The sequence below is a fragment of the Equus asinus genome, chromosome 7, assembly GCF_041296235.1.
Source record: "Equus asinus isolate D_3611 breed Donkey chromosome 7, EquAss-T2T_v2, whole genome shotgun sequence".
NCBI lineage: Eukaryota > Metazoa > Chordata > Mammalia > Perissodactyla > Equidae > Equus > Equus asinus.
The window spans coordinates 85,700,330-85,723,633 of NC_091796.1; the positions used below are offsets into that span (position 1 = coordinate 85,700,330).

The 23,304-nt window shown below is 39.8% G+C and overlaps 1 protein-coding gene across 2 annotated transcripts in view; it reads right to left on the reverse strand.

Annotated features, from left to right (window-relative positions):
* SPTLC2 (serine palmitoyltransferase long chain base subunit 2) overlaps positions 1-23,304 on the reverse strand; it is a 99,036-nt gene that overhangs the window by 38,856 nt on the left and 36,876 nt on the right. For both annotated transcript variants that reach the window (XR_006530276.2, XM_044774097.2), the window contains exons 6-9: positions 18,634-18,727; positions 14,760-14,865; positions 13,806-14,025; positions 11,517-11,643 (exon numbers count right to left, since the gene is read on the reverse strand). Coding sequence is in view for 1 of the 2 variants with exons in the window: in XM_044774097.2 (XP_044630032.2) it covers positions 11,517-11,643; positions 13,806-14,025; positions 14,760-14,865; positions 18,634-18,727 (547 nt within the window). In the remaining variant the exon portion in view is untranslated. The remainder of the gene's footprint in view (positions 1-11,516; positions 11,644-13,805; positions 14,026-14,759; positions 14,866-18,633; positions 18,728-23,304) is intronic.

Below are 23,304 nucleotides of genomic sequence, written 5' to 3' on the forward strand. Positions count from 1 at the left end.
GTCCTCTGAACCTCATTCCACTGCCAAGGACACGGCAGGCAGGTACCAATATTCAGGTAATTAGAAAAACCATAGGTGACAATTGTTTTAATCAATTCAGAAAGCTCTCAAATTTGGCACGCCATCAGAAAGGTATTGGGTTCTTAATTCAGAACAGAGTCCATCTATCTTGTCATTTGTTTATACATATTAAGTATTCTTGCAGCAATAAATTGCAATAAAGTTGATGAAAAGCTAGGGTCAAGTCTCCTAGACAAAGATGTCAGAAATAATTCTGAGGGAAAAAAGCAATTCCAACCATGTTAAGGTTTAGAAAGTTATTCTTCAACAAGCAAAACAGAATCTGGGCTATAAAAGTCACAAATTAGAAGTGATGAGAACAGGCTGAAGTAATGGTCATCCGTCTCAGCTAAACAGTAACTGAACAAATCGAATTGCGGAAAAAAACCTTTACAATTAATTTTATTATGAAATAAAACTAAGGTAAATCACCCACTTCAATCTTAAAAAAAAAAAGTAACCTGACTCACAGTACTTTAATTAAGAGTTTAGTTTCCTTTCTATTATCTTACCACATCTTCTCCAAAATAGTCAAGGCTCCTTTCCTGTCCCAGGGGAACATACGCAGACTCCTTATTTATGTTTTGTATTAAGAACAACATTCTACTAAATGAACAAGTCTACATTTGTTCAAAGCTGAGCTTCCAGCCTGCTGCCTGTGGGCATCTTAATAGCCAGCTTCAAACAAACTGAAACAAGACACAAAAAGAGCGACCACTCTTGTTGCAAGAAACGGTTAATCGCATTTGGGTTAATCGCATTTGGATTCCGAAGGGAGATGGGAATGGAAGAAGAAACAGACCACACCACCCAAGTTCTTGAGTATTCAGAATAGATTTCTGAAGCAGAGAGGGAGTTGGAAACAGATAGGTAAATGCCCAAAGGGCTTTCTTTCATCTGTAGGGCTGATTACTCACAACTAAACTTACCTGCTTTTTTTTTTAAATTAGCAGACCAGAAGTAAGAAAATTAGAAATAGGTTATAAAATAGTCCATTTTAATAAAATATAAAGTATCATTAATGCAACTTCAGAAGGAGAAGCGGACAGAGTTTAGGAAAGCCACACTATTCGGAGACAACATTCTGAGAAAACTTGTCCTGTTTATGAGCTCAAGTTTCTCCACCTGTAAAGTGGTCACATTGCTTGCTAATTTCAGAAGGCTTAAACCATTGGTTAAAATGCCCTTTGTGTTAGATAATGAAGAGGCTACTTTACAAAAGGAAAATCTTTTTCTTTGATTGCTGGTGATTTACTAGAGTGATATTGATACCGACCCTGATATCAGTTTCCCCACATTAAACCCAGCATATATGGGGTTAAAACCAAAACCCTCATTCCCTGCTTACTCTTTGACTTCCTGGCTCCAGAATCCACTATCCTCCATGGAGACAGACACCGTCAAGGACAAGCACCTGGATTATCTCCTCCCGACAAAGAGATACAGGCTGGTGGGAAAGCTGCTGACCAGCAAGGTCAGGGGCTGCCTCCTCTCTGCAAGTAGTCTCAAGGCCAAAGACAGGCTGGTGGGAAAACTCCGACCACCAAGGCCATATGCCCCCCCTCCCCTACCTAAAACCCCAAATAAAAACCCTTCCTTTTAGCTTTTTGGGGAGTTTGCGATTTCAGCGTTAGCTGCCCTCTCTCCTTGCTCAGCGCTGTGCAAAAATAAAATTCCTACTTTCTTTCACCACACCCGGTGTCAGAGATTGGCTTGCTGCGCAACGGGTGAGCGAACTCACTTCAGGTTTGGTAACAATATCTTCTATAGAAAAAATCCACTTAGATTGATAAGGAACGTAAGATCTGCATTTGCTTCAAATAATTAGCTGGCTTTAAGGGAGTTTAAGGTTTTGGGGGGTGGGGGAGGGAGGAGGTTTTTCAGGGAGAAGGAAGGAGGAAACTGAGAAACAAGAAGCCGACCAAAGCGGGAATTTCTCCCTCCTGGAATCCCACTCCCACCTCTAGACTCACATTTTTCAAAGGCAAGGATCATGCATTGTTCAACTCTGCGCTCTGCAACAGCACAGACACCACAGGATACAGAGTAGATGCCTGATAAAAGCGTGATAAATGCAGAAACAAATATTTTTTAATGGTGGTGTATGTACTAAGTTGGAGGGATCTGGTCTGACTCCACGTCAGATACACTGCTGAACTGTACTGTGGCTGAGAATAAAAGTGAGCACTAGAAAACCTGATTTTTATTTAGATGAATTTCTAATAGTGAAGTAAATTACATACAAGCAGATAAATAATAATGAAGAAAAAAGTGGAACGCAAACACTCTTGGGCTCACAAAGCATAGGGCTTGGAGAGAGTGGTACCCAGGCACTGGCCAAACATAACAAGTCGATGTTCAAAGCTGTCAGCCCCCAGCAGAGAAGCAGGAAATTCTCTCTTTATGACTCCCCCCCCTCACTTAAAGACTTTGTTGTCTTTAACAGATCTGCCCCCCTCAGTATGGAAATCCGGGACTGCTTTTTTTAAAAAAAGTTTCTCAGTTCTCCTAAATTAGTTTTTGACAGTTCCTGGGATTCTCAAAGTGACTGATCATTTTACACCTCATTAACAAGTCTGTTACAGGAATTAATTCAAATGAGCCAACCCTAATTTTAATTAAACCTCGATCTGCCCAAGGTATTCGTTTTTTCTCCTACACCAACAGCCACCTGAATGGGCCCAGTTCCTTCAAAACTAAGAAGTACAAAAAGCACACTTTTCTACACAGAAAGTTATTTCTGTCATCATTTTAAAATTTATCTAGTAAAATGTACCTATCTAGTTAATTTTGGTCCATGATTTGGCCATTCTGGCTTAACATTCAACTATACAAGTGATGTACTTTAAGAACATTCTCCGCTGATTTTCTAATATTTCTGGATCATGTGTACATTCAATCATTCAGCAAATCTATCAAAAGGCTACTAGATGTCAGAAACTATACTGGGTGCTATGCAATACGTTAAAACTACATCTTTGGCAAGAAATAAAATACATCAAAGCACAGTGAAAAATGGAAAAGTCAACTTTAGTTACTTTGGTCAGACATTCTGCTTTGATTCATAAACAGATCTTATAGCTAAATTTCCATTACTGGACGTGGATTAGCGATGTGTGAAGTAAAAGCAGAATTTCAAAGGTCTAGTGGAATTTGTCAGAATTTCCTAGGTCTCATTTGTCCTACTCACCAGCCTGTTCTAACTCAGTATGTCCACTCGAGGTACAAGCACACTGGCAGCACAATTCCCACCTACTAGTACCTGTTTTTGGTTCCCAGGTAAGATGTCTCTCAATATCTACTTATCAATCGCGTCACATGTCCCTCTCTTCTCTGGGAAAAGGATAGGAATGGAGGGAAAATGTGGGAAAGGTTGGGAGGAAGAAGGAAGGAGTGCTCGCAAAGTGGGACAGGGGATGGATCCCAACTTCCCTTGCAGGCTGCAGCTTTTAGAGCAACATGTCTTCCCACAAATAAGATGAAAACATTTATTAATAATCAACCACATACTATTTGTCTATTTGTTTAAGCCTTACTGCCCAATAATACTGCCTATTAACCGAAAGTTCATTTTTGGTAAAGTCTCCACCTTTCTGCAACAGCATCATTCTAATACTTTATTACATTTCATCCTTGTATTACCAAAAATGTTTGCTAAAGGGAAAAATAAAGTGTTAATACTAATACAGAGGGGCCGGCCTGGTGGCCCAGCTATTAAGTTCACACATTCCACCCCAGCAGCTGGGGGCTCGCCGGTTCAGATCCCAGGTTCGGACCTACGCACAGCTTGGCAAGCCATGCTGTGGCAGGCCTCCCACATATAAAGTAGAGGAAGATGGGCACAGATGTTAGCTCAGGGCCAGTCTTCCTCAGCAAAAAAAGAGGAGGATTGGCAGCAGATGTTAGCTCTGGGCTAACCTTTCTCAAAAAAAAAAAAAAAAGATACACAGGACTCAGAAACTGAATTCATTCAAGACAAACACAAAAATTATCAGACATGCTGAATGTAGCAATAATAAACCTTTTATACTCATTAGAATTATGCTATAGCTACATGATGAGTTATGAAGAAAAAAATAAAAATCAAGTAACATAAAATACTTGAGATAGTCAAAATTATAATGAAAAGGTAAGGCTTAATTAGAGATTTCATTATATGTTTAGTATTTTAGGACTGGACACCAATGATAACATCTAGCATCTAAGTCTAGTGATTGACTTGCGTACATAGTTTGAAGAAAAACAATTTTTTTAAAAGATTTCATTTACTTCCTTTTTCTCCCCAAAGCCCCCAGGAACACAGCTGTACAGTCTTAGTTGTGGGTCCTTCTAGTTGTGGAAAGTGGGTTGCCGCCTCAGCGTGGCTTGATGGGTGGTGCCATGTCCGCACCTAGGATCTGAAATGGCGAAACCCTGGGCCACGGAAGCGGAGCGTGTGAACTTAACCACTCGGCCATGGGGCTGGCCCCTGAAGAAAACATTGTGTTCAAACATTACACACTGGCTCTGTGAGACAAAATTATAAATTAGTGATATTATAAAGTTGTGACATATGGCTTTTGGAGGAAAAAAAGTATTAGCACAAAGGTGTCATAAAAGACACAGCATTTCAGTTGGCCCTTGAAGAATGAACAGTTGGGGCACAGGAGGATAAGCATTCTGTCAGAGGGACCAAACTGGTTTCAATAAAGGTACGTGGGAGGTACAGAAAAAGATGGGTGAAGCTAAAATCAAACTATAGAGGATCTTAAACATCTCAAAAAGAATTTAGACGTTATTCTCTAAGCAACTCAGAGTTACTGAAGATTGTTCTTTTCTATTTCTGTATCTTTAAACAGACAATGACAAACAGAGCTGTACGTAAGAAGACTGACAAGTGGTTGAGTATAGGAAAGGCTGGAGCAAGAACAAGGCAGTTAGGAGTTGGTGCAATAGTTTGAGCAATAGGTAATGAGGGCCTGAAATAGTAAGGCGGCAGTGGGAATAAGCAGAAGTGTGAGGCAGAATCAACAAAAGCTGACTTATTTACGGGGAAAGTGGACTTCAGATTTCAGACCTCATTAACTTGATAGTGATATATTTAGCTGAGAATACAAAGAGAGGATGCAATGAGAAAAATGGGGCATAACTTCTGCGATGTTCCTGTTAAAGACACATATCCTAAATCTTAATCATGAGGAAACACTAAGTCAACCCAAATTACGGAAAATTCTATCAAGTAACTGTCCTGTAATCGTTAAAAGTGTCAACATCATGAAAGTCAAAGAAAGACTGAGGAACTGTAACTGACGACTAAGGAGACATGACAACTATATGCAACACGTAATTCTGAACCACATCCACATCATTGGGACACTGGCAAAACCTGAATGGAGTCTGAGGAATAGATAATAATAAGGTATCAATATTAGTTATTGAAATAATTAATATGTTTATATCAGTTAATTAAATAGTGTATTAGACTCAATGTCTTTCTCTGGATGGTTGTATTGTGATTATGCATTTGGGAGGATGAAGATTCTGATCAGCAACTTACTTTCAAATGGTTCAGGAAAAAAAGTTCTTTGTGCTATATGTCCATCTTTTCTGTCAATTTGTGATTGTTTTATAATAAGAAAAAAGATTTAAAAATATGCTCAGAAATATTAACTCTGCCACATGACTATAGCTCTACTTCATGGAATTCAGCAACAGACATTTAAAATTACTGATTTTTTCATAACTTTCAGTTCTCGTCCCCTGCCACCAGCTCCTTAACGCCAGGGGGGAAAAGCAAGAACACCCAGGAAGATTAGAACGCTCAAATTTTCCATTTTTTCCAGAAGTCGCAGGAGTTTCATAAAGTGAACACAATATGTACATTTAAAAATAAAAGACATCTGAAAGATGATCTCTGTACAGCAACAAGAGACCTGCACTGCGAACCAACCAGGGTCCACAGTAAGCCAAGAAAGAAGAAAGACAGACACACTTGAGCAGAGGTAATATATGAACTCCTTAAGTTCCTAAATCAGTCTCAAAGATGAAATTCCGAATAAAAGCCTCAAATTTACAATCACATATAAAATGCGAAAAACTCTAAGAACAGAGCAGCTTAGAGAAGAGAGATGTAAACTCATGATCTTAAAAAGAATGCATCTTTCAACTACATCATCTCCAGAAAAGTAAAGCTGAGTGCCAAATAGGATAGTGTGTGGTAATGAGATCAGAGCTGTATATCGGAGTGCACGTGCTCAAGGGTAAAAACAAAACAAAAAAACGCTTTGCTGACCATAGCTTATCTAAAGCCTCTAGTCCTAGAGTTCTCTGAATTATCTGAAACTGACATAGGGAGAGAAGGAGAAAAAAGGAAATTAAGCTCCTGGTGACTCTTCACTGTCTTTAGTACCATGTGCAATGGAATGTGTTGGTTTAGCATCCTGTTTGGTAAGAGCAAGGCTTCTGGAGTGGTTCCAAGGAAGGACTGCTTATGGTGAAACAAGTTCACACTCAGAGAAACAAAAAACACACATGTAAACACAATGATTATATTCTACATAAAGGGAAAAATATTACGCCAAAAATGAACTTATTCAAATAAATGTTTAATATTTGTATGTCCAGTAACAGCAATCAGAAAGTTAGAGTGTAAGGGCATGAAAAGAAAATCAGCTTATTATTTCTAATATTCCTTTAAACCAACATAAAACCTAGGACCAAGCACTTACATTGCATGTCTTTTTTCCTTCAGTATGAAATAGAAATTGTATGTGAGATACTTAACCACAACGTGGAGACAGAGTCCTCCAATTTACAAATTCAGTACCATTCTGTAACAGTCCCTTCTGTTCACATATGGGTTACCTGTCGTGTCCCCCATTCCCAATTCACAGCACTGCCAAAACTCAATGGAAGACAGAAATATTGGCATAGCTCTTATGCAAGTCTGATTCTTCCCAAATTTCTTCAAAATATAAAAATTGAAAGAATGTGCGGTTTTTAAATTTACAGATCTAGAAAGGCTAGATAATCCAAGATGAAACTGAAAAGAGTAATGTCCCTAAAGTACAGCATATACACATACAAATATAACCAGGCAAAAAGCCATGCAAAAATTAATTAATGGATTAATTAATATAAAGTAGAAGAAAACAGCAAACACCTGTAGAAGATATATTTGACTCTGAGTTAAGAAAAGATTTTTTAAGGCACAAAACATTGTCCATCCAGGAAAAGACTGATAAATTCTACTACATTATAAAGGAAAACTTTTTATAAAACAAAACACCATAAATAAGATTAAAAGAAAAGCTGTTTCTCTCAGTTTGAGAGAAAAAACTAATAAATAATTATTATCCAGAATACATGAAGAACTCCTAAAAATACCCATATAAACAGATGGCCCAATCTGACTAGTAATCAGGAAAATGCAAATAAAAACTACAACGAGATACTGTTTCACACACATCATATTGGCAGAGATCAAAAGGGTCAACAGTATCTTTTAATATCCTTAGGCACGGAAATGAGCAAACTATAACTTTCATACTAGTACGAGAGAGTAAACTGGCATAAGCACTTTTTTTTTTTTTTGAGGAAGATTAGCCCTGAGCTAACATCTGCCACCAATCCTCCTCTTTTTGCTGAGGAAAACTGGCCCTGAGCTGACATCTGTGCCCATCTTCCTCCACTTTATATGTGGGACACCTGCCACTGCATGGCTTGACAAGCAGTGCCATGTCCCCACCAGGGATCCAAATCGGCAAACCCCAGGCCACTGAAGCAGAGCACACAAACTTAACCACTATGCTGCCGGGCTGGCCCCTGGCATAAGCACTTCTGAAAGAATCTGGCAACCTCTAAAGAGGCCCACCAATGTCGAGGCCGGGGTGTGCCCTAGAAAATCTGACACACCTGCAAAAGAGGCAGGTACAAAGATTGTTGCTGCAGTACGACAGAACAGCTAAAAAGAGCTCACAATCTAATGTCCACCGACACAGTAATGAACAAAAAGCTGTGGTAATACCGTGTGGAGCACTACACAACAGTGAAAACAAACAAACAAGGACCTGACCCTCAACAGGCTTAACTCGGACAAAGCAAGCAAATACAGCAGGCTGTAGAAAGAGTCCCACAATATGACCAACTTATATGGCACTTAAACACATAAAACAATACTGGAATACCAGTCCTCATTACTGGAATCCAGTCTGTTCCTAAAACTGTGTTAGAGTGTGCATTTTCAGGTAGAAGAGTCTATATTACATTAAAAATTGGAAAAAAAGTGGAGCCAGGCCTGGTGGTGTAGTGGTTAAGTTCGGCATGCTCCAGTTTGGCTGCCTGGGTTCAGTTCCTGGGCACTGACCTACACCACCTGTGGCCATGCTAGGGCGGCAACCTACGTACAAAATACAGGAAGATTGGCACAGATGTTACTCAGGGTGAATCTTCCTCAGAAAAAAAAAAAAAGGAAAGAAAAGACAAGAAAAGAAAAAGAAAGAAAGAATTGGGAAAAAATGTGTTCCTGGATCATTCAAAACTCCAGTTTTCCCCTAAGCTACTAAAAAAAATCTACATAATAGTCTACTAAAAATTTCTGTGAAATATAAAGTATCCAAAACACCAATTCCTATTTCAGCCCTTAAGAAATTTGGGCACATTTCCATGCAGCACTCAATGATACCACACAGTACAAAATCCATCGTATTTCTCACTTTTGCACCTGTTTGTCTCAACGAGGGTTAGCACTCCAATACAGTGTTCAAATGCAGGGACTTCCTGGGCCTCTCAGGCTCACCTACTTTCTTCAGGGGCTTTTCCACATGTCACAGGACATCTGCATTAGTGATGCGGGGAAGATGACTGAGCTATTGCACAGCACATTTAAACAATGCAGGTGCACAAGCGACACGGCCCAATCAGGAAAACAGCTGAAACATGACTGAAGCCACCCTACAGCGAGCCCAGACTCAGGCGCAGGTGAAAACATTTTTGGTGGTGTGCACAAGGATTTATTATAGTGGGTTTTGATTCAGATGGTTAAATCTCATAAGCATTTCTGCAAGTCATTACACAAATAGACAGCGAGCCTTCAAACAGCGGGGGTACTCATATGACACATCATTTATGCATACATTCATAGTAAAAGCACAAAAGCACAGAAGGAGACAGTTTCAGGACAGGCATTATCTCTGGGGAAAGGGTGAGAGAAACCAAACCAGGAAGGGACGCTAAAGAAGTTTTAGCTACCTGTTCTTTTAAAGTGAGATAAATAGGGTAAAATATTAACATCATTAAAATATGGGATCATGGGTACATTATTTTCCATACCTTTTCATGAAATCTAAAGGACCAATAAAATTCCTAACCTACCGGAAACAGGCCACAAGCCTGCCAATAACAAGCCGCCCACAGAAACTAGTCAAGAATTTGAACTTGCTACGAGGACAGGGCAAGAGAACCAGTGTGAACGTGTTTTCCTGTCAACCTAACACCCTTACAGGACAAGAATGCCTCCTGTCAGAACCTCCGCCCTCCACACAAGCTCTGCCCTCACACCCCACTCGCCCCGGGGCCTCCATCACGCCACCGTGGCCTCCCTGTATTCCTGAACAGAGACGCCTCCAGCTCAGGGCCTTCTATCCCTGCATTTCAGGTCGACCTCCTCACCTCCTGCAGGGCCTTGCTAAAATCTGACCTTCTCGATGACCACCCTATTTAAAATTGCAAACTGGGTCCCCAGAACTCCTCGGCGCCCACCTTTCCTGCTTAACTTTCTCCTGGAGTACTTACCACTTTCTAGCACGCTGTGTCATTTACTTCCCTCACGAGAAACCCCATAAGGCAGGAATCCGGGGTGTGTTTTATTCTTGGATGAATCACAAGTACCTAGAAACAGCACCTGGCACACCAATAGCAGGCACTCAAGTATCTGGTGAATGATTAATAAAACTTTGTTTTCTACGCTACGGTACTCTCTGGGCCTAACGCAACAACCCACTCTGCTTCGCATCCCCAAGATCCCCAAGTATATACTTCACTCAGATGACCGCTAAGCTGAGGGGGTGGCTAGAGAGGCAACAGATAAACTGGAGAACGAGTCCTAAGCCAAAGCCTGGGTCTAGTTTCCATGTTTCCCTTTCTCATCGCCAGCAGAGCCCAGACAGCATTACTAGTGCAGGTAAGTCGTCTACCCAGGGAGCATGCGTCACTCAGACCCGCGCTCTAGGACAGGGCGAAGAATGAGTCAGGTAACTCTGCCAGCTGTTGGCCACTGGCTCCTTAGTTACCTCAGTCTGCGTGCCGGGTCAACAAGGCTGGTGCATCTGGTGCGGTACCCAGGTAAGTGCTGGCTATCCGTAGCTGCATCTATTCCAGATCACAGCATACTATTTCCAGTAGCACCGTCCAGGGAGGAGAGACCATGCTGAGCTGCTGCGACAGGGAGCTGCTCACAAGGCTCCACGCTGTGTGTACGGTAATGAAATATTTTCTCCCCAGAGGAATCAATTTATGAAACTGAAAATGACCAACACTTCCAAAATCTATTTCCAAAAATCTCTTTCTAGAGATAACAAGGATATATCAAGATCAGAAAAAATATTAAGGTACAATTCTGATTCATTAAAACAGGCTTAAATCAATAAAAATCAGATATACCACTTCCTTCTTGTTTTTCAATGCAAACCATATCAATCTTACCACAAAATACTATATAACTGAAGAGTGGAGAGCTGAAGGCCGATAATGTGAAATCTTTTTAAGAGTAAAGCTGATTTTAGAAGCATTAAAAAAGCGACAAGTAAAATTAACATATATCTCATACTCACAATGGAAATACTTTTAAAAGTGAAAAAACAAAACCACCCAACTGCTCCCCTTTTATTGTAACTCTTCTGCGTTCAACACTGCCCTCTAGTGTCAAATATCAGAAAGCGAACATCACACTTTAGTGCTCATTTTAGTATGCTCAAGTTAGGGCATCTAGTTTCCGCTACAAATCCCACCACAGACAGAATAAACACAGTCAGGATGACCTTTATTATCTAGCGCATGTTAAATTAGAAACTCTTTTAAAAGGTATTAAATCAAGGACACTAATTCATGGAAATAGCTTTTAAATACTATAGGAATGAAACCTCACTACACAGTGAGTTAACATCTTCACATAAAATCACGCAATTTAAGAAAGACCCTGAAGCCAGCCTTGTTACCTGAGACTAATGAGGCCAGGAAGGATAGCGAGATTAAAGCCTCACCATCTGTAGACAAGAAAGTGCAAGAGGAAGTGAGCTGGGCTTGTTCTCTTGGCACGTGTATAAAGACACCGAAAAGTGTTCACGGAAAACAAGGCCTCACACACCTGCCAGCTCTGCCCATTAGTCTACCAGACTCCTCATTTTAGGAAAAAAAGCTCACAAAAATGGGCACCTTTGGTTGCTAAGCTCAGGAAATTTTCCAAGAAAAGAAAGACTTACCAAGGGTGGTGCCATCCTGCCCCATGATGCACTTCATAGAGGTGACAATCTGCTCCACCACAGGTGGTGACAGTGACGTGGCGTACACAGCACTATGAGAATGTGTTCGCAGATAGTCAATCAGCTCCTGGGGAGTTCACAGAAGAAGTCGTTAGAGCCAGTGCCGGCATTCGCGGGCGACGTCACTGCCTTTCTTCCAGGTGAAAGCGGACTCCTCCCTTCAATGGCACTGGAACAGGACGCTAACCAGAGCCGTAAGGTCAACCACCACGATCAGAGCACACTGTCAGCCACTGGCTCAGACACATGGCAACGTCCTCAGGCTTTGGTTTGTTTTTTAAACACAGCACAACATAGAAGAAAGAAAAACTAGTCTTAAAGAAACCTTCTAAATTTGGACAACATATCATTTAACGTTATAAATAGATCTACAGTGTTGAATTAAACAAGAAAGTGTTCGCATTGCTTTCAGATACATGATTGACTTCTGAGTATTACAGAAAATAGCATCTGTAAAGCCCATCCCTTCATTCCTGAATAAAAGAAAGTTCTCTAACACCAATTTTAAAGGCATTAGATATCCTCCAGATACACAGAGACTTATCAAATGATACAAATGTGGCAGAAATTTGCAGGGTCTTTCATGAACACTAAAGCCATCTCACTGAATGAGGAAAAACCTTCTCTGCCAGGTACAAGGATTTCAAGACAATCAGTTGTATATCCCTATTCTCTAATACATTTTAACTTCACTAAACCTTTAAATACAGTGTGCACACAAAAAAGCCTATGTACCCGAACCACATAAGGAGACACAAAACGTGGCTATAAAACAATGTGTCACTTCAAAACTACTAAAAATTGTACAAAAACCACAAAAGCATAAAAATATTCTACACCTAAATGATCTCTCAGAGTATTATTTTTCTGTCCTTTGGTTTAGCAACAAATCCTACCAAAAAGCAATCAACTCTCCAAAGTGAATCTGGTCCCATTAACAAAAATTTAATGTAAAAATCTATCAAACTTGACTAAAACCACTGACAATGGGTGTTCTCTAAAAGCAACCAATTATTAAGAGAAAGTCCATGCTTTCAGACTCCCAATGTCAGGTTTTAAGGAGGAATTCAGAACATTTATGAGCACCTATTATGTACCACATACAAATACTTGACATACACTGTTTTTTCCTAAAACTGCAGAGAGTTCTTCAAACAACAGTTTTGCTGAGAGAGAATTCACATACAGTAGTACTGACTTTTTTAAAGTCTACAATTCAGTGGCTTTTAGTATATTCACATAGCTGTGCAACTTTCATCACTATCTAATTTTAGAACATTTTCATTACCTCAAAAAGAAACACACCCGTTAGCAGTCACTTTCCACTTCCCCTATCCCCTCACTCTGGCAACCACTAACCTACTTTCTGTCTCTACAGTTTGCCTATTCCAGACACGGCATATAAAAGAAATACTACAATACGTGACCTTTTGGGACTGACTTCTTTAACTTACCATAATGCTTTCAAGGTTCATCAATGCACGGACACAGATTATTTTTTCAAACTTTACTACAATCTTACAAGCTAGGCATATTTATCTCTGTTTCACTAATAAGGAAGTTGAAAGGTTAAATGCTTTGCCCAAGGTCTCGTAGGTTAGCAAGGAAATACTCAAACCTGGGCCTCCGTCTCCATGGTTCAACTATTTACACCATACCACACTGATTCTCAAATGCCTCAGAGTTCACTATATATATTTTTTTTTTTTATTAAAGAGTTCACTATATATTTTTTAAACTGAAAAATACAATGCCTTGTAGAACACCAGAGGTAGCAAAATAATCTTTTTTCTTCCTGTCTCTATGCTCACCCAAGATGCCTTTGAGCCCAAGAGCAGGGCAGCTGGGTCGCCTATCCCACTGGCTCCCATGACAACCCCACTGCTTCTGAAATTGTGAGCACAACCCAAACCCAACAGAAGACTGTGGCAAACAGGCAGCATCACTGTGTGTTCTTTCATACAAGAGGGTATTCTGTGTCTCAGACCAGCATGGAGTTTAGAATGAAGCTCAAATAAGCAAACAACAAACAATGAACAGAACCAGCCTTAGTTCATCAGTCACTCACAGGCAGCTGAAGTGTGAAGCCCGCTGGCACTACGAGCCTAAGCCACAAACAAATTCATGATCTCCACATCCCAGTTCATGGCCTTATCTGCTCAGTGTGGCCACCACATCGAGCAGCTAGTACCTTTATCCTTAACTGCTCGATTCTCATGGCCCATTTACCTTCTTGCCTCCAATGTATCCTCCAGAAGCACCAAAGCTCTTGGTGAATGTTCCCATCATAACGTCCACATCCTCAGGATCCAGGCCAAAGTAGTCCACCACACCTCGGCCTGTAGGGCCCAGAGCCCCAATGCTGTGAGCTTCATCTAGATACAAGTATGCCTTGTATTTCTTCTTAAGGGCGATCACTTCAGGGAGGCGGACGATAGATCCCTCCATGCTGGCAAAACAGGGTAAAGAACATGCACACTGAGACCTCTCAACTCTCCAAATTAAGAGTTGGCCACTTTAGGATTATTAACTTTTTAAGCTTGCTGCTTTTCAAAAATGGTCTGACAACTCTGCCAGTGGTTTTAAACTGGCAAAGTAAGAAGACGTCATGGCTGGGCAGATGTCCAGAGGAAAGGAGACTGGATCTTTTAAAACAAGCACCAGAACACGACTGATCTTAATTCACCACAAAGGGATAAAGGTCACAGCAGAGTCTTCTAAAGCTTGAATTATAGGCAACATTAGACTTTGCGTCATATTGCATATGTTATTAAAATCACACAAAAGAATAAAAAAAATTAGGAGGTAAGAGAATAAGTGCATGGGCTGCAAATAGGTAACCAAAATATTTCTTAAAATTAAATGGTGTGTAATTTGTTTTGACATATTAGAAAACACATTCCAATTCTTGCTCCTATGTATAAATTCCCTCTACAAACAGGAGGAAAACAAAGGACCCAAACAGAAGAGAGATTTGGAGACCATGTAGCATGACAGAAAGAATCAAGAGCCAGACAAAAAGACCTCTGTTCGAGTGTGAAGTCTGCCTCCAGGTGTTTTAGCAAGTCATCCACGGGTCTCCGTATTTTCCAGAGGGGTCTAGATAAGCGTTCCCTTCAGCTTGAAAATTCTATGAGTTTATGGGGCCAAATCAGACAGATAAGAATAATAAGGCAGGATTACCTATATATTCCCTCCACAAGGATGAGAATTTTCTTCCAGGGCCTTCGTGTGCGAGGCTGACCATAAACAATGGCATCTTTCAACAGCTTCTCTAGGCTTTGCATATCTACAGCACACAAAAAAGAATTTCAGCACAAAGTACTTTCCTCTTTCCTAACTTTATTCCAGAAATGAAAATACACATTTCTATATTTCTTATTCAGGAAGTTGGGTCTCAGCTAGCCAAGGACAGTAACATAACTAGAAGTGGGCAGAAAAAGACAGGGCAAAATGGGTAAGCTCCTGCTGGCCTGAATTAAAGTCTTATCTAACACATAACAAATGTTCAAAACCATAGAAACTTGACTAAATGACTGTAGCACAGTTAATTCAGCTGGTTGGTATGCTTATGAAACGACTGATGTTTCATGTTAAATACCTTGCCATTCAGTTAGCTTTTTGTGTATTTATAGAATCAACTGTATCTTTAATCCTAGTGAGTCATTCAAAAATAAATGCATAAAAAAAGACTGAACAACAGAGTGTAAATAAACTACTACAAATGCATATATCTCCTAAAAAGCAAATATGGGGGGGGAATTTAAAAATGCATGCCCCATTTCCTTTCACCTAGGATATATGCAACAAATGCTTGTCAAAAAGCTTTATCTTGGTAGCGGGTTAAAAAGACACCAGTCTAATAAAAATACACATGACTCTATGTGTTAAACAAGCTTGCAATCAGTTGAGATTATTTCATGGTTAACTTATCAGCTGTCTGTATCCAACTGAGTTCTTGTTCTCTGTTGGTCCTGAGGTGGTTAACAAGCCTAGAAAACTACATGGACGGTACTACCTTAATGAGGATCATAATTTTCCTGTTAAAAACAAATGCTTTGAAGACATTTCTTACCATCTCTATAGACGTCACACTTAAAACACTTGCTCTGAAATAATGCCCTTAAGGAACCCCGTGCCCCCAATCTACGCAACATTAAGTCTAGGGTGTATTGAATATGGGTAGGCGGCACCCCATCATAAAATCTGATTTTATACTCTTTACTGCTCATCACTGAAGGACGGGGTTACAAAGGTACATGATTTTGCTCTTTACATAAAAGGACTTTGGTAGAAAAGAGAAAATAAGGTAATAAAAACACATACCACAAACACAAAAATAATATGGCCAAAGGTTGTGATTGTATTTACACCTTCAGTTATTTATAACAAAACAATCTGTCTGCTACGTAACCTAGAGATAGGAGATGCTCCCACAGAAGTAAATACATCTGATTTGAAGCCGCTAGTCCTGCTGTAGAGGGCAATGTGTGGCAATCAGCAAGAGACAAGTAAAAATGTACTCATTGTTTTAGTTTCCTCTGTTTATAGACAGAAAGGAAGAGAAAAATAAATACCGGTTCAAAATTTTAGACAAAAGGAAATATCTATAGTAGAATGTTTGACCATATTATCTACTTAAGAAAAAAAATTCAGTATGTCTGTCACATTATGCTCCCCAAATCCTATGTAAATTAAAGATTTAAATAAAAATTATATCACAAAACTACCCAGAAGAAAATATAAGAGAACAACCTTATGGTCTTAGAATGGGGGAGGCATTATGCAAAATCTAAAAGTCCTAAGACAGTAAGTGTGATAACATAAACATTTTAATAAGCCTGCACAGCAAGACACTAAAAACAAAGTTAAAAATAAAACAAAAAATATTGTAACATAGGGTCTGGCCCGGTGGCCGAGTGGTTGAGTTCGCGAGCTCCGCTTGGCGGCCCAGGGTTTTGCCAGTTCGAATCCTGGGCACAGACATGGCACCACTCATCAAGACATGCTGAGGTGGCGTCCCACAGGCCACAACTAGAAGGACCCACAACTAAAAATATACAACTATGTATATTTGGGAGGAAAAGGAAAAATAAAATCCTGAAAATAAAAATACTGTAACATCAAAGAAAGGATAATTAATATAAAGGGCTCTTATAATCAGTGAAAGAGAAACAGTTTGAAAATGGCCAATTTACAAAGAAATACAAATACACTAACTGTATAAAAAGTCACTTGACACCCCTTAATCAAAGAAATAAAAACTAACATGTTATCAACTTACTAGATTAGGAAAGATTTAAATCTTTAGTTTTGGCCTGTGAGTAGATAGAATCACTGTCATGTTGTTGAGGAAAAATTTGTACAATGCTTGGAGACAAAATGGAAAAGTTCAAAAACTTCATACCCTTTTTTCTAAAGGATGTTTTAGCAATGCCTTCTGATGTAGATAAGGGCTGGCACTTGAACTGGAAAGTAAGGAGGTAAGGGGCACCGCCCACCCCACGAGAAGAGTGGCCCTGAGCTAACATCTGTTGCCAATCTTCATTTATCTATCTATCCATCTATTTACTTATTTTTCCCCCTAAAGCCCCAGTACATAGTTGTAAGTCCTTCTATGTGGGATGCTGCCACAGCATGGCTTGATGAGCACTGTGTAGGTCAGTGCCCAGGATCTGAACTGGGCCAGGATCTTTGGGCTGCCAAAGTGGAGCACTCAAACTTAACCATTATGCCACTGGGCTGGCCGGCTTCATACCCTTTTAACTAGGCATTCTAAGACTGCTAGGAATTTATCCCAAAGCACTAATCAGACCATTGAGCAAAAATGTGAGCGTGTGCAGTACTGTTTCTAAGTGGAAAAATTTAGAAACGACCTCAATGTCCAAACAGAGGGATGGACTGAATGAGGGCACCTCCAGACATTGCCTGCACCCTCTCACGAGGGGAGGAGAGTCACGCGGACTGTCAAAGTTCATGATGTGTTGTAAGAAATCAGCAGGTTACCCAACAGTGTTTAATAAATCCCTTTTACACAAAACAAAATGCTGTATCATTCTCATTGCAAACCATTTTAGACAAGATAAAGACAAAAGGAAGAAAGCTATGAGCATCTAAAACCTTCCATCCAGAGGCACAGACCTAACGTGAGGGGGTTCTGTCTTCTTCTACTTTTGTCTGTACATAAACACATTTTCAGAAAAGATGATATTAAACATACACTTTGGTTATCTTTCCTCTCTACATGTGAGTGTTTTAACTACGAAAGGTATGCGTTTTTATTATAAATGATTATTTTAATAATACACACAGATATTTCCACTCAGGGAGAAAAGTTTTGCCTTCGTGCCACCTTTGCTGTGCTTTTACGGTGTCTGTTCACATCTGTATTTCAGTATCTGTGTTTCATAGTCTAACTGCTGATTTGTCTCTAGTCTCTTCGTTGACCATCAGAGATCCTCAGATCAGGGATCCTGCTTTACTCATCTCAATACTCCTAGTGTTATGGCAGACACATCATAGGCATCTAGTAAATGTACACTGAACAAGTGACTTGCAAACAAAAAAGATGAAAAAGTTGACAGTCAAATAAAAGGAGAATGTTATATTTTGTACCAAAAAGCTTCCTTGAGCTTCTATTTTTATTCCAACGAGGAAGAGAATAACTTAAAAGACTGAACCAGGGCCCGGCCCCGTGGCCAAGTGGTTAAGTGCTCCGCTACGGCGGCCCAGGGTTTCGCTGGTTTGGATCCTGGGCGTGGACATGGCACCGCTCATCAAGCCATGCTGAGGCAGCGTCTCACGTGCCACAACTAGAAGGACCCACAACTAAAATACACAACTATGTACTGGGGGGCTTCAGGGAGAAGGAAAAAAAATAAGATTGGCAACAGATGTTAGCTCAGGCGCCAATGGAAAAAAAAAAGATTGAACCAGAAGGATATTTTAAATGTTGCTACTTCAGCTTCATTTATATTGTCTATTATTAATGCAACTAATGTTACCACTGCTGAATATTAAACACTATGGCCAGAAGCGAATTCCATGACAAACTCACTGTTGTGTTTGAAGATTCGAATGGTTGCTCCTGAGAGTCTGGCTCCTAGAACCAGTGATGCGTGGTTCAGCTCATCACTCAGAATCAGGCAACCCTGCAAAACCACAAGCACAGAAGGTAAGACACCAGGGGGAAAGGTTTGCTTACACAAATGACGAAACGCTAAAAGCATTAATAATATGTTATTAAGGAAAGCTTTACAATAGCAAAACTATCCATTTAAGAAGAAAAATGTATAAACGATAATTTTTTCGAAAATTTACTTAGAAGTAGGTGTAAAATTCTAACCTTTTAATTCAATTTCTTTTCTTTTTTTTTTAAGATTTTATTTTTCCTTTTTCTCCCAAAGCCCCCCAGTACATAGTTGTGTATTTTTAGTTGTGGGTCCTTCTAGTTGTGGGATGTGGGGTGCTGCCTCAGCATGGCTTGATGAGTGGTGCCAGGTCCGTGCCCAGGATCCAAACTGGCGAAACCCTGGGCCGCCGAAGCAGAGCGCGCGAACTTAGACCACTTGGCCATAGGCCGGCCCTTTAATTCAATTTCTTCAGGTCCTGTGACTGACTTACTATTCAGATATATAGCACAAGGTTTTTACTTACACCTACAATCTGATACATCAGATAGTCTCCAAAGGCTTTCAGTTCCATTGGTTTGATGGCATTCCACGTGAGTTTTGGTATGATGTACTATTTTATTCATGGAAAGAGTGTCGGGTGGAGAAGGCAGCTGAGGCAGTAATGCCTGTAAAAACAGTGCATTCTTTTTTTTAAATATTGGCACCTGAGCTAACACCTGTTGCCAACACTCTCTTTCTTCTTCTTCTCCCCAAAGCCCCCCAGTACATAGTTGTATATTCTAGTTGTGGGTACTTCTAGTTGTGGCATGAGGGACATCGCCTCAGCATGGCCCGATGAGCAGTGCCATATCCACGCCCAGGATCTGAACCAGTGAAACCCTGAGCCGCCAAAGCGGAACGCGTGAACTTAAGCACTCGGCCACAGGGCTGGCCCCGAAACAGGGCATTCTTCTTCTCACTCCTAACTAAATCCAAAGTCCCATGAGGATCCCACTCGTTAATCTTTTCCCCAGTGACATGGAGCGCAGGCCTCAGTTTTGCCCTTAAAATCCTTGAACAAGCATTACTTTTAACATGTAAACATGGGTTTCTGCTAACGCAACAAAGAAGTATGAAGCTCTCAGGGTTTTTATTTCTGCCTCAGTTCCTACTTGTCTACATCTCATGGGGCCCTTGAACCTGTAAGATGTGAACTCCAAAATACGTTTTTCTCTGTCAACAACGGCCTGAAAATATCCAATAAGATGAAAACAAACGTACAGGGCAGAAAGCACCAGCATGCTCCCATGAGAATAAAAGGAAGAGAAAAGATATATAGACATATATATGCCTAATTATTAGAGTATTCTTGGTGGGATACTTAAGAAACTTGTAACAGCAGTTGCCCATCTGAAATTTTTACTGTGTGTAAAGTTTTTATTATTAAGATTAAAAAGCTACCTAGTTAAAAATGTGTAGATTACAAATGAAAAGAAGTAGAGTTGGAGGTACCAATATGGACTGATGGTTTTAAAATTTATATATATGTATACACACACAGATGTGTGTATTCATGAGTTAGTATACATGCATATATTTTTCTAGCTCTATTAATGGGGGGGTGAAAAGCAGTGATACCCCGTCTCAATAAACACACCAGACACTGGTTTCTAAATACCAGCCGCCAATAAAAGGAACCAAGGCTCAGTGGAGAACTGGTTGACCCCAAGGCTAAGCTGGGGAAAAGACAGCCTGGAGCATCTTGTCATGACAGAAAGAAAGTATTCTAGGGAAAAAAAAGGCTGGGTGCATATTCAAAGGGCATAGGAGCCCACCTGAAGGATCTCCCAATAGCCAACACTGGAACGACTTGAGCAATAAAATAAAAAGCAATCATGTTGGACCCATATAACAAAATATTCATGAACTCATACTGATAAATAGGGGAGAAGCAACAACTGTTTCTTAAAAGAACAACTCTTCCTTCAGAAGGATCAAAGTTATAAAGACAGGAACTGTCACAGATTGCAGGAGACTGAGAAAATACAACTAAATGCAATGTGGACACTCGACTGGATGCTGGAACAGAAAAATGCTATCAGTGGAAAAACAGGTGAAATCGAAATAAGTTCTGAACTTTAGTTAACAGTATCATATCAAGGTTAATTTCTTAGGTTTGACAAATGTTCCATTGTTATATAAGATGTTAACATAAAGAGAAGCTGAGCCAAGGGCATACAGGAACTCCCTGTACTTTTTTGAAACACTTCCGTAAGTCTAAATTCATCTTTGAAAATAGTGTTAAAATTGAAAAGAATGAGAGAAACCAGGAAAAAAAATAAAGAGAGGCTGAATTTCTCTTCTGCAAGTCTTTAAATCCTTTCCTTACCACTCTGGGTAGCCCACTATACCTTAAAAGGTAAAGCCCACTACACTTTCCCTCTACACAATTTCATTTTCTTCTCTTTCTAATTTTTTTTTCTGGCAAAATCTGCAATATAATTGTGCTTTTATTATATATTTATATATATGTATACACACAGAGATGTGTGTATTCATGAGTTAGTATACATGCATACCACCTTTGTAGACAGCCTTATTCACCATTTCTATGTATCAATCTTTTTCTTCTAATCTACTATAAGGTTCTACTATATTCTTAGTTCAAAAATAAAATAATTAGGGGCCAACCCCGTGGCCGAGTGGTTAAGGTCGCGCACTCTACTTTGGCGGCCCAGGGTTTCGCTGGTTCAGATCCTGGGTGCAGCCATGACACCGCTGGTCAGGCCATGCTGAGGCGGCGTCCCACATGCCACAACTGGTAGGACCCAAAACTAAAATATACAACTGTGTACTGAGGGATTTGGGGAGAAAAAGCAGAGAAAAAAATAAAGATGATTTTTAAGAAAGTTGAAGATTGTATTCTCTAACAAAAACTGCAACAAAGATTGTTAATAAATAAATAAATAAATAAAATAATTAAATGTCACCAGTTAACATCTAAGTGCTTAATATGTTCCAGGCATTATATTAGGGGTTTTAAATGCATTATTACTTTTAATCTTCACAACAAATCTATGAGGTAGGTATTATTATTATTTTTTTTTGAAGAAGAAGAAGATTAGCCCTGAGCTAACTGCTGCCAATCCTCCTCTTTTTGCTGAGGAGGACTGGCCCTGAGCTAACATCCTTGCCCATCTTCCTCTACTTTATATGTGGGATGCCTACCACAGCATGGCTTGCTAAGCAGTGCCATGTTCACACCCGGGATCTGAACCAGTGAACCCCAGGCCGCCAAAGTGGAACACACAAACTTAACCGCTGCGCCACCAGGCCGGCCCCAAGTAGGTAGTATTATTATCCCCATTTTACATATGAGGAAACTCCCGTTTGGAGGAGTTACAAATCTCACCCAAGATCACAAGCACAGTAAGTGACTCAATACAAAACTTCTGCTTCCAGAACACATGCTCTTAATCAATATACTGTCTCCCCCTGCATTAAGCTAAAAAAACAATCAACCACTTCACAAACAAATTTAGTATCAGATTCGAAGAAATACTGAAACTGGATTAGCTGCTGCCTTTAATGGATTAAATGATATTTAATAACATTTCATCTATAATGTTAGATTTAGAAGAAAGATCTTTAAGGCAGTATCTTCCATGCCCGTACATAATAAGTCTAATTCAGGCCAGCCCTGGTGGCCTAGTGGTTAAGCGTGGTGCACTCTGCTTCGGCAGCCAACGTTTGGTTCCCGGGTGTGGACCTACACCACTCATCTGTCAGTGGCCATGCTGTGGTGGCGGCTCACAGACAGAAGAGGAAGACTGGCAGATGTTAGCTCAGGATGAACCATCCTCAGCAAAACAAAACAAAACCAAAGAAAAGAAATCCAATTCTAGATAACAACTGTTAGAGTTTATAAGGATACAGGGAGAAGCAGGACGAGACTATTTAATCCTCTAGTGTAAATAAATCCTAAGAAATTCCAAAAAGAATCTGAGGTTGATGTTGCCAAAACACAGGACAGCAATGTATTATAATCAATGTCAAGTCAAAGAACCATACATTTATGTCTTTCAAGGAATTTGTCCATTGCATCTAAGTTGTTGACTTCACTGGCATAAAGTTGTTCTTAATATTTCCTTATTATCCTTTTAATGTCACAGCATGTGTAGTGATGTGCACTCTCTCATTCCTGCTACTAGTAATCTGTATCTCCTCTCCTTTTACCTGACCAATCTGGCTAGAGATTTATCAATTTTATTCATTTTCTCAAAGAACCAGCTTTGGTTTCACTGATGTCTCCTATTGTCTACTTTCTAATCCATTGATTTCTGCCTTTACCTTTATTATATCCTTTTTCTGTTTGGGATCTTTGGGTTTCATTTGCTCATCTTTTTCTAATTTCTTAAAGTATAAGTTTAGATGGCTGATTCGAAACTCTTTTTTTCCCCTAATATAAGCATTTAACGCTACATATTTCCACATGAGCACTGCTTTAGCTTCATCCCACAAATTGTGATTTCACATTTCCATTTAGTTAAAAATATTTTTTATTTTGTCTTTCTTCTTTGACGCATAGGTTATTTAGACACGTGTTGTTTAATTTT